The 12,898-nt window shown below is 37.9% G+C and overlaps 1 protein-coding gene across 1 annotated transcript in view; it reads left to right on the top strand.

Annotated features, from left to right (window-relative positions):
• Positions 1–12,261, top strand: part of LOC122070065 (G-type lectin S-receptor-like serine/threonine-protein kinase RKS1) — a 19,738-nt gene extending 7,477 nt beyond the window's left edge. The window contains 6 exon segments of the mRNA XM_042634161.1: positions 8,696–8,908; positions 9,009–9,219; positions 9,984–10,166; positions 10,169–10,220; positions 11,730–11,880; positions 11,974–12,261. Of these exon segments, the coding sequence (XP_042490095.1) occupies positions 8,696–8,908; positions 9,009–9,219; positions 9,984–10,166; positions 10,169–10,220; positions 11,730–11,880; positions 11,974–12,261 (1,098 nt within the window).
• Positions 12,262–12,898: the final 637 nt, after the last annotated feature.

Here is a 12,898-nt window from a genome sequence, read left to right as displayed (position 1 = left end):
TCGATCACAAGGAGATTAGTCACTCTATCTTACCTATTCTAAGTACGGCGAAATTGAACAAGGGATGGTTGATTTTAGATTATGGTCTTAGAACATGCATATAAATGAAAGAAAATGACCTACACATTCAAATCCAAATTAAACAGTTCTAACGTTGGATTACTTCAATTAGAGAAGTAAAATAAATGTTGATGATAACAAAAAAAAAAAAAAATCTACACATAATAAAACTAAACTAACAAATGAAGAACTGAAATAGAAAGCAAGTAAGTAAAGAAACATTTTCAATACATCGATCGAATTTCTGGGAGAGGCACGACTGTAGGCATCACTTTCAATTGTAGCATATATGTAAATAAGAACACAAGGAAAAAGGAAAAAAAAAAAGCATAAAAATCCTAATTCCACTACTTTTATTTAAATAAAAATCTTAATTCTACTAATAAACTTTGTCATACCTTGATTATGTGTAAGCTGAATTGAAACTTGATTGATTTGCAGTGATGGTATTGGAAAAGAATTATTGATGAAGAACTTGCTCTCTTGAACTTGAAAACTCTTGATTCTTGTCACTTTAACCAATTCTTTCCTAGAACTACAAAGTTTGAAAACTAGAACTATGGATTGCACTAATTAAATTAACTAAACTATGAACTAAATTAACAAAGTAAACTAATAATTAAACAAACTAACAATTAAAAATTGAATTGCATTATCATTAATCACTTGAATAAAAGCTTGAAGAAACATAAGGAGAGAGAGAAGAGAACTAGGCATAAACTAGGCAAAAAAAACCTAGAAAATAAACTAAAGGGAATAATCATCCTAGGAGTGGGGGGGGGAAGGGGCTTTTATAGGGCTTTGGTCTTGCCTCCTTCCTTCTACAAGTCTTCTTTAAGAAAAGAAAGAAAATAAAATAAAATTCAATCTTGGTAAAAATCCTCATTCTCTGAGATATTGTGTGAGGAAAGAGAGAACTTGTTTCCAAAATTAACAGATTTTATTCATTTCCTGCAATATTAACCAATATCTTACAATCTTGACTAAATCAGAGAGGAATCTCTGCATAGCATCTTCAAGATCTTGTGAGGTGGCAAGGAGAGAGAATAATTTTCAGGATTTTGTAGGGGAGAGGATGTGGTACCACTAAGTTGGTTCCTTTGAACAAGTTAGTTCAAGCTTGGACTAGTTCTTGGTTCACTTTAAGCACTTTCTCTTGTAGACTTGAAAACTGTAAAAAGAAAAAAAAAAGTAGTACTATCCAAAGTGGGGTAAAATGTACACTTATATCGCTAAGATTTCATACATTATTGTGCTCATCAAATTCCACCATACTTGACTTTTGTTCATCCTCGAGCATAACAAATAAAATAAAACAATGAAAAAAAAAAAGCCTAACTCACTTTCGTAGGAATCACAGTTACATTTTGCATGTGCAACAAGCCTTTAAACCTCTAAGTTACCCTAGTGGACGAGTTGTGTCTCATGGGTGTTTGTAGTGAATATACAACTAAAATTCAAATTAACTTCAAAAATTATAATTTAAAGCTTCCAATAACTACAAAACACACACCCTCTTTCAATTAGAGCACATCAACTGAGGAACCCCCCACACTTGAACTTTAATATTTCATCTAGATTTAAGAACAAACACACTTCTCAAATAGGGTGACCCTTATATCTTCTAAAGCATGACCTATCCTGAGGCAAACCACATTATAAGGTAGGGACCATGAACTAGGGTTTTGGAGCGTTGACCAGAGTTATCAATTCGGCCGACTAATTCGCGAATCATTCGGCCGAACCAAATTTTTCTGAATTTTATCAAAAATTCGGACCGAATCCGAATTAAAAATAAAATTCTTTAAAATTCGTGACTTTTTCAAAACTGAATATAAATCGCGAATAATTCGGACCGAATCCGAATTAAACCGAATTATTCGGTCCATTTAAACATTATTTAAAAAAAAACCAAAAAAAAAAATAAAAAATAAAAAAAAACAATTTTTTTTAAAAAAAAACCCCAATAAGATTTTTTGACTGCTTTTTTGACCGAATCCTTAAATTAATCGTCCGAATTATTCGGAATAATTCTCCGTCCGAATAATTCCCGAATCCGAATTTGCTAACTATGTCTATGACCGCTATCTTTGTAACAAAGTCAAAGACTTCTTATTTCTTTTTTTTTTTAGCTAATGACAGTATACTGACCTCAGGCCTAATTAGTGCCATAGATCCATAATGCTTTCACAACCACATAGACTAGGTCATATTGGGGTAGAATGAGATGTTGGGTCCCGATTGACACTGAGAGGGGGGTGAATCAGTGTGCCAAATATTTTTTCATTTTTCAGTTGCACCCCTGATGTGACAATCACTATTTGCACTTCAATAGCACAGTCTACTGATGCTGGCCAGAGCTGCTATGTATATTGCTGATCATTCTTACTATTGCACGGAACTTACTCACATAGCATGTATTGCTGCCCAAAGCTATCTCATAAACCTCATACGGTAATCATTGTCATATACATACATAGTCGTATGCATATCCACACTGCATCGCCAAGTGGTCAGGTCTACTAGATGTACACATCCATTCTGTAGCCAAGCACTCCAATCTACAATACAAATACGAGCATACACATCCACAACACAAGAAATACATGCTTTGGCTAGTTTCCTACATGCACGGAGTAATGCCCACTGTCGGGCTCGGCATTTACTCAATACTAATTATGACTACATCCACAGCCAAGGGAATGAACACATTCCCAGTTTTCACCAATGACATACAATGGTTAGGTCTTCACCCTAGTTTTCTCAGAATGGTCTGAGAGGCCGTACCCATAGAAAATAGGTTTAAGTAGTTGTAACTACTAAGGAACACATAGCCCCTGTGTCTAGCACCCACTGAATACCAATAAAAAATAAAGTTGGGCTTATAACAATACCCTATAGTGAAGCACTCATACATACAAATTTCTCTCAAATAAACTATAACTATCACTTAGGTATTTTATCAAACATCTTGTCATCGAAATTCATAAAAACCCCTGAAATTTCAAAATAAAAATCTGAAAAATCCACCCAACACCGAGAGCATATCTGTTGATTTTCCAGCTTGGTTTTTCTAGCCGACTTCACAGAAACACATGTAACTTTTCCATATGATATCTGATTGAGATGAAATGAAGTACATTGGAACCGTGACTAGATGCTCTACGACTTTTCAGAAGACTCGATCATCTGACTCAGCCATGTAAAAAGATCAAAATGCCCCTAGATATTTCTAATGATGCATCTTCCTCATACGGAATCGGAACGTGATAAAATTAGAACCGTTGGAAAGATAGGATTTTTGTTGTATTATTACATGGAGAATACTTCTTTAAAAAACTCATCTTCAATGCCAAAATTGCCCTCGACTGCCACAAATGTCGTAACTTCTTCATACGGTATCGAAATGCGACGAAATCTGATACATTGGACTAGATAAATTATAATATTTATTTTTTTATGAAGAAATGGTCTTCCAAAATGTCATTTTTACTATCGAAAATGCCCCCGAGCTTAAATAGGTCAATTTTGTCAGTTTTAACCCAGAAATCCGCACCACCTACTAAGGATGTATCAAACCACTCCATGCATACCATGCGGCTCTGTTATCTCATCGGTAACATTAGACACTGACACATCATCATTTTCATCCATGTCACCCAAACTGGCCACGTCATCACTGCCACGTGGCCGGATTTCCAACAAGGACAACCATAAAATAACATGAGAGCCATTCAACTTTCATTGAAAACAGTGAAGAGTACTAAGCACCTGTATAAATGGTCCTAAGAAATTAATAAGACTCAAATTCAGAACCACACGCATAGCATCCTGGGCAAAGGTCTCTTACCAACTTAGCTATTCCTTTTAGGTTCAAAGACCCCTTATTTCCTTATTTGACTTTAGCCCAAAAAAAAAAAAAAAAAGTCTCATTTTTTGTGCAATCCATAAACAAGAAAATGCAGAAAGGGGGAAATTAAAACGATTTATAAATAGTATAGAAACTCCACGGTTAGAGTGTGTAAGGATTGATTCTTTCACAGCGGAACTGGGAACCAGATTGCTTTAGCTTGGCCCCTTCTCATGTCATGATTCAGGGCTCCTTCCTGACTGTTGAGAAGCATTATTTTAAAAATCAGACTTGAATCGGAGTTGATATATTCAGACCCCACGAATTTGATACTCCGAAGTCGGGATTCAAGAAAGAATTAAAGAATGAGACCATTAAGGCCTGATTTGATATGTTTTCTATTTTAATTTCATGAGATAATTTTTATTTTGAAAATTGTTTGGTTTGATTTTTACATTTCATTTTAGTGTAACTGAAATCAAATGAAATAGTTGACGGGTTGTTTCAATTTTGAAATTGAAATTAATTTCAATTTACTCTTTAATAAGCTTATGGTTAAATTTGATGGACAAATTAATAATTTCGTCTTAAAAATAAAACATCACCCTTTTTCTTTTCCAGGTGTCTCTCTACCACAATGCCAACATCACCAGCCACCACCCATTTCTACGGTTGCCACCACCACCACCATGACCCCTTCCCGGCCCCATCCTCCCCACCAGCATCACCACCACCACCAGAACCTCTACCTTTTTTTCGCTAGGTCAGATTTTATTAAAAGGAAAAAAAGAAAAGAAAAAGCAATAAGTATGATACAAAAGCATGAAGTGAGCCTCCACCTACGGCATTACCATCAACAGAGGCTCACCACCGCTATCTCAGAAATCTAAAACAAGTATTGCCTGCATCATCAAGAACTAACTCCTGTCTAATGTAAGAAGGCAAAGAGACGTTCTTGGAGGTTATCCTAGATTTTGCAGCATTCTTTGCAAACAATCCACAATGGGATTGACTTCCCTGAAGCAGTGAGATATCTTTGAGATATCTTCCATTCAATATCATTTAAATAGCTCAGGGTATGATTCCACTCCTGAAGAGCAAACCAAGGAATAATCCTGCGATGAAGGAGGGATACAACTACGGACGAGTCAGACTCAATCCACAGCCGTTAGATGCCTTTGTCACAGGCGATCTTGATCCCCTTTAAAGTACTCCAGATCTCTATAGCGAAACTATTAGAAATTTCGAAGAAAAACTGGAAGCCAACCAACATTTTCCCATCATGATCCCTAAGGACTCCGCCTCCTCCAGCGCAACCCGGATTACCAAGCACACATCCGTTTGAGTTGAGCTTCACCCAAGAGTACATCGGCTTACACTAGTGGATCTCCTAAATAGGAGAGGAAGACTGACTTGATTTTTCAAGATGTAACCTTCCGCAGGTAATGAGGTTCTTGATCAACTTTATTGAAAATTTCAATCTGCTGCAAGAAAAGCCAATCTCCTTTTTGATTCCACTGAGAAGCATAGCAGTGCTTCTCTTTTTCCCCTCAAATCTTCGTTGATTCCTTTCATTCCATATTGCCACTAATGTGGTGAAAAGGCCTATAATCCAAGCCTCTTTCAAACACCAACCTTTCGCCCTATTATTCCACTAGGTCACCATCTCTGCCACAGAGCCTTTCTGGATCCAGACCACATTAAACAACTCCGCTGTTTTGCTCCATAATATAGAAGAAAATTCACATTCCAGGAATAAATGCAAAAGCGACTCAACGCTTGAGCCACATAAATCACACCTAGAAGGGAATTGGATCCCTCTTTTTTGGATCAGGTCATCTGTTGGGAGCTTTTCATGGAGCTAGCGACATCCCAATAAGGAAATTCTAAGAGAGAGGTGTCTTCGCCAGACAAGGGAAGACCAAGAAACCGTTGGAGACAAGGATCTCATACCTTCCCAGGCTAACTTCGTAGAGAATAACCCCATCGGTTCTAAACTCCACACGCACTTGTCCTCCAAAGGCAATGATGGGAGATTTATCTCTTTAATTTTTTGAAAAATATCACGTAAGAAAGTCGATTGCACCAGGGGCAGCGCCCATCTTCCATTTTCAATGAACAGAGCCACAGGTGGGAGATGTTTGACAACTCCTCTTCATCTAGGATTGATAGGTTCCGAATAGAAGTTGGACCTATCCAGTTATCATTCCAGAAATCAACACTTCTGCCGCTGCCAATGACCCATCTCTCATAATCAAAGATAAAATTCCACATTTTTTAACCCCGGCCCAAATAGAAGAGCACTTGTAGGATCTCCTAAAATGACCAGTGCTTGTCAAAAATCTAGCCCGAATGAGCTTGCTCAGTTAGGAATCTTCATTCTTGATCTTCCAAGTCAATTTAGCTAGCAAAGCCTTGTTGACATCGTGGAGTCTTCAAATGCCCAAGCCCCCCTCCTTTTTGGGCTTACAAATTGAGTTCCATTTCACAGTGGTTTTTTTTTGGAATCGATCTCCCCCATCCAGATAAAGTTTCTCATCCATTTTTTGAGACATTTGATTAATGCCGCAGGCCACCAATAAACCGAAAAGCTATGTAGAGGCATTCTGGATATAACCGACTTAATCAACTCCACTCACCCAACCATGGAGGGGAGTTTTCCTTTCTAGCCAACAAGCTTGGCTTTAATTCTATCCATCACAGGGAGGAGGGGGTCCCTTTTGACACGACCTTGGAATATATCAACTCCAAGATACTTGGTAGGAAAATTGCAACAAGGAATAGCAAGCTCTTCAGTGATCCACTGCTTCCTTACAGGGAGAATTTTGCCCAAAAATAATTTACTTTTTTCCAAATTGAAAAACTGGCCTGAGCATCTCTGATAAAGAGAAAGAAAGGAATTTAAATTCCTAACATACCTCTTGGAGGCGTTCATAAAGATGAAGACATCATATGCAAATAAGAGGTGGGTAGGCACTTCAACTCCACAAGGACCTACAAGTGGTTTGATCAAACCTTTAGCAGATAAATCAGCTATACTGTGGCACAGGACTTCCTCAGCAATAATAAACAGAAGAGGGGAGATGAGGTCACCCTGGCGGAGCCCTCTGCTAGTCTTAAAAAAACCCACAGGGCCACCATTGAGAAGAATATAAATTCTAGCAGTCTTGAGAATGGTGTGGATCCTCCCAATCATTATCTTAGAAAAGCCAAATCTTCTAAGGACATGGAACAGGAACTCCTAAGAAATAGTGTCAAAGGCTTTTCTGATATCAATCTTCAAACCAAGACCGCCTCCCCTTGAGGAGCGCCCCATTAAATTTGCCAGCTCCGACATGAGGCCAATGTTCATCTGAATGACTTTTCCTTTCTGAAAAGCACCTTGCTCCTGAGAAATAATTTTTGGAAGAACAGCAGAGAGGTGAGAAGCCATAATTTTTGAAAGAATTTTACAGAAAAAATTCCCCATGGATAATGGACGGAATTTTTCCAAAGAGCGATCCCCATCCACCTTAATAATTAATAACAAGAAATTATTATTTATTCCGTTAGGGAGAATACCTGAGGAGAAGAAGCCCTTAACTACCCTGCAGACGTCATTGTTGATAATAACCCAACATTTTCTGAATAAAGATCTCATGTATCCGTCAAGGCCAGGAGAGCTGTCTGGATCAAGATCCCAAACAGCTTCCTTGATCTCAACGTCTAAGGGAGAAGCGTCAAGCATGAGGCGATCCGAATCCAGAAGGATGTTAGGAATGCAGTTGAAGATCTGAGGATGATTTTCAAGCTCTACGCTTTTGTGAAAATTCTTGTAGAAGTTTGCCAAATAAGACCCTACTTGATCCAAATCACTGATTTCATCTCTGTTATCTATGACAATACTTCTTATAGAGTTTCTAGCCCGCTTGACACGAGTCATAACGTGAAAGAACCTAGAGCATCTGTCTCCCTCCATCAGCCATATGATTCTAGACTTTTGAGACCACAGTTTCTCATGGTTTTCAATTGCTTTCCAGTATCTGGTTTTGGCATCAGCTTTCAGGTCGAAAAGGTGTTCAGAACACCCTCTACCTCAATCCGACTCTGAATGGCATCCAATTCAGATTTGGAAGTGGCCACCTCCTGGTTCAAGTTAGGGAAAGCACCTCACGACCAAGCTTTAATTATTGGCTTAAGGCCTTTCAGCTTCTGAGCCAATATATAGGTTGGAGAATTAGAAACTTCAGAGCTCCAAGCCACATTAACCAAATCCAGGAAGTCCGGGTGATCCAACCAGAAATTATTAATTCTAAAGGGGCAGTTTCTAGGTCTCAGAGATGATCTAGAGCAAACCATCAATGGGGCATGGTCTCAGGCAATACGGGGAAGCACTTTTTGAATGCAATCATCAAAGGACTTCAACCATTCTTCATTTACAAAGGTTCTATCAAGAACCGCAGTCACGAGGCCCCTTCTCTGATTGTTACTCCAAGTCAACTTCCTGCCAGAGGAAGGGATTTGAATCATAGCAGAGGCATGAAGAGATTCAAGTTTAACGTAGAAGCACACCCACCTCCATGCCTACATTCAACTTGAATCTCTTCAAGCCTCAGTTCCACCTATGATTCTTACGGTGTGTCTTGTTGTGGGTGTGCTTCTATTTGCTGCATATGTGTACCATTTGCTGAAGAAGAGAAAAGGCAAGGAGAAAAAAAAAAGGGAACTTTCCTTTTAGCAGCTTCAACGGTGGTTAGTTAATGAGTTGAACCCAGTTTCCTAATGTTTGATTTACTCAAACCATAGTATCAAACAACTTCTAATGTTAAGTATACTGGATCAGGGGCAATTGGGAATGGGCAGCGTGGTTATAAAAGCTTCTCTAGAATGATTCAGTTTGAAGACAATGAAACGAATTTCGAATTACCATTCATTGAAGTAGATGTTGTAACAGCAGCCACGGACAACTTCTCTCCCAATAGTAAGCTTGGAGAAGGCGGTTTTGGTCCTGTCTACAAGGTGGCTTCTCTTCACTTTTAGTTTATATTTTCAAGTTCAAATTGTAACAACAGAATCAAATACTCATTGAACAATTGATTGGTTGAATATAAATTTCCAGGGTCGGCTGTTCAACGGGAAGGAGATATCAATTAAAAGATTATCCAAGAATTCGGGGCAAGGAATGGAAGAGTTTAAAAATGAAGTTCTACTGATTGCCAAACTTCAGCATAGAAATTTGGTTAGGCTCTTAGCTTGTAGCCTCAAGGAAGAAGAAAAGATGTTAATCTATGAGTACATGCCCAACACAAGCTTGGACTCTTTCATTTTCGGTTTGTTTTCTTTTTCCATTTTTTTTTTATTTGAACATATGAAACAATTAAGAATAATCTCGACATAACCATACATAGTGACAATGGGATGCCACGAACACTAGGATAGCCTAGTGGTGGTAGCTTCGGCTTGTGGAGCTGGCACCCAGGGGAGGAGGTCGTGAGATCGAACCCTGTCGTACGCATTGTGTGAGTGTGTGTGTGTATGCTTTCTTATTTATTTTGTACCCACCCATGGGTTGCCCAGATGGTTAGGGCGAACTGGGGATTGTGTGGATTAGGCGCACTGTCTCATGTTCGATTCCCCATCTGTGCATCTGCAGATGCCAGCATCTTACATGGCATAGAAATGACTTTTTTTTTTTTTTTTTTGCAAATTAAGATTAAAAACCATCATGACCTTGGCGCAATAATAAGGTTGTTCCATTATGACCTAGTGGTTACAAGTTTGAGTTGAGAAACTTTTCCTTGAAGCAGGCTAAAGTTGCATATATAGTGACCCCACCTAGACCCCATCTCCATCATCCGCAATACCCCTATTGTGTGAAGCTTTCGCCCGAAGGACAAAACTGATACTGCCAAGCTAGCTGTAACCAATTGTGGCCAATCAATCAAGACCCAACAAATAAAAGGTTTTCTTTTGTACATACATTTTTTTTTTTTTTAATGTTAAAATTTACATCTACATCCTGTAGATTAGCATTTGTAACTTGTAAAATCTATTTTTGACATTTAATAATTATTTTATGCAAAACTTTGAGCAGATAAAACTAAGAGTGCATTGCTTGACTGGAGAAAACGATTTGAAATCATACTTGGAATTTCTCGAGGTGTCCTCTATCTTCACCAAGACTCCAGACTGAGAATCATTCATAGAGATTTGAAAGCTAGTAATGTGCTGCTTGACGAAAAGATGAACCCCAAAATTTCAGATTTTGGTATGGCGAGAATTTCGGAGGAAACCAAATTCAAGCAAATACAACCAAAGTAGTTGGGACATAGTAAGTTTTTCTTTCTCTTTTCATTCTCGTAAGAAATCCAATTTAAGAATGGTTTAGTTTTCCCCTGTTAGTACTCAATCCTGCTTGTACGAGTTTCAACCAAATTTGGATCCTACACCTTTCTTGAGCCCACATTTGAGAGGAGCCTATTAAAAGGTTAGCAGGGTTTGGGTGTGTTAGGATGAGTGCACAACACACAAGAAAGAAATGAAGGAAACAATCACACTCAAATACGAGAAATTTAACATGGTTCGGAACATATGCCTACATCCACCTAAGAGAACTTGAGAATTTTCTACTCACTAGAAGACATTTGCACCTCTCCACCTCACTATGTGATCCACTTACTAGGATTTTCCACAGAGGGACAATAAAAAGACACCCTAGAAGCCAAGGAGCAAGAGAGAGCCTTTTTTTTTTCATTTAGAATTCATCCTCAAGATATCCAAAACGTCCACTATTTAACCCCTTGAAAGCACCTTTTCCAAAAGAGGTGTCTCTCAACCAGCCAACCTTTACTGGCACTCGACGAGTGCTGGATGGCATAAAAGAAAGAGTTGTTGGAGCCAAATGCCATCCAACTGACATCGGACACTGAATACCCAATGCCGAATAGAGAGAAGATAATTAACTAAGATTATGTTAAACCCTAGCACTGAAGCACGTCGAATGATGCTCATCTGATGCTAGTCAGGCAATGGTCCATGTCAGACAAAGAGCGACCTAGGTTGGATGGGTCCTTGTCAAAACCCCAAAATTTAGAGTACTCTATCTAGAGTATTACTGCCAATATCCGACGTTGGAAAAATTCCAACCGACCACCGACACCGGAAAAAGCTTTATCTGACGTCGACCAAAAGGAATCTGGCTCTGCGCAAAATGGAACTTAACACATATCAAATCCCTACCCCATTGCTCCTCGCCACGACTAGGCTCAATTTGTACATGCGTTTGAGAAAAGCATCCTAGACCAACCCTAGACAAGTGGAAGAAGACAAGGAACCATACCCTCTTAGTTCCCATTTGTATACATTAATTTATCTTCTTTCTCATACACTTCCAATGTGACTGAAATTCCCACACAAAACGTGCTTTACAAAAACCAACTCCCAAGAAATTAAAGTTCAAACTTTGTGGAAGGGAAAACACCAAAACCAAATTTACAAAATGAAATGAGGTATTTTAGATCATCCACAATTTGCTTGGCATCGGAAAGGACTCTAAGATAAAGAAATTATCAAAATTATGGAATAAGTTAATTAATTTGCAGATATGAATGGCTTTAGGCTGGAGATTTTGAGGGGTGGTTGTAGGAGGATTTCAATGTATTGTGAACATTGAGAACCCTTTATATAGATTTGCGTATGCATTTGTTCACCAAGGTCTATGAACTCCGTTTGAAATTTCTTAGCTCTGTCTATACCATACTAAACAATCTATCAACTCACTTACAAAATATTATGTTACATACATATTAACTTTTATTTTTGTATTGTTTTGCCAATATAGTGGTTATATGTCGCCAGAGTATGCAATGCAAGGGCTTTTCTTAATAAAGTCGGACGTATTTAGCTTTGGGGTATTATCATTGGAGATCATTAGTGGCAAGAAGAACAGTGTATATTTTTATGAAGATCCTTCAACGAATTTAATAGAACATGTGAGTAAGTAAACTTGTTTGTTTACATTATTGCTGAAAAATATTTTTAGTTCCCATTTCTTATTTTCGGATGAACGTACGGAACAATTTTAGGTATGGGACTCATGGAAAGAAGGCCGAGCATCGGACATAGTTGATTCATCAATGGGTGACTCTTATCCTGCTCATGAAGTTTTGAGGTGCATCCAAATTGGGTTGTTGTGTGTGCAAGAAAGTGCATCAGAAAGGCCAACCATGTCAAGTGTTATTTTCATGTTGGAGAATGAAACAAAGGCGTCTACTCCTAACCAACCTGCTCTTATTATGAAAAGAACTTTCAAGTGCCAAGATTCATCTATCTCTATAAATGAAGTGACGATTACTATGGTAGATCCTCAATAGAAGGTTCAAGCTTTTTCCATTGTACAATGACTTGTATAGTTTAGTAATCCATTATCTTGCAAATGCTTCTACAAAGTTTAAGTTACAATAAATAGTCCATGTAAACTTAGTACCCTTGAATCTGCTCAATTGGTGATATGTGATAACCACAGAATTGATTAAACATGTCCAGTTCAATAAAAAAGATAAATACCTCCCTACCATTTGGGCATGAGAAATCAGATCGCATGTATCTATCATCATATACCGTTTTAAGTTAGAACAGATGAACTCCTTTGGGTAGTCCACAGTATATGAATTCCAAGAATTTTTTTAGATGCCACTAATTGAGCTCACAAGACAAACTGTCCACTTTGAAATCTTGAAACTCAACAATTGGGTTACTTTGGTGACTACGAAATCATTGCATTTTTTTTATTTTTTTTCTTTTCAAATGGAAAACCTTATTAGTGGTCATCCAAATATTATTCCATAATAATAAGAGTTTCCATGCTTCAATAAAATATATGTCCCAACAATTAAACGAGAGCAATAGTTACAAAAATATTCCCAAGTAACAATAACTTCATCCATGTCAAAGGAAATATGGGCTGGCCATTTTTTTAGCAAGTGTATAACAATATAAATGAACAAATTA

The sequence above is a fragment of the Macadamia integrifolia genome, unplaced genomic scaffold (assembly GCF_013358625.1).
Source record: "Macadamia integrifolia cultivar HAES 741 unplaced genomic scaffold, SCU_Mint_v3 scaffold814, whole genome shotgun sequence".
Lineage (NCBI taxonomy): Eukaryota > Viridiplantae > Streptophyta > Magnoliopsida > Proteales > Proteaceae > Macadamia > Macadamia integrifolia.
The sequence above is the reverse complement of the archived record's forward strand: the minus strand, read 5'-3'. Positions and strand labels throughout refer to the sequence as shown.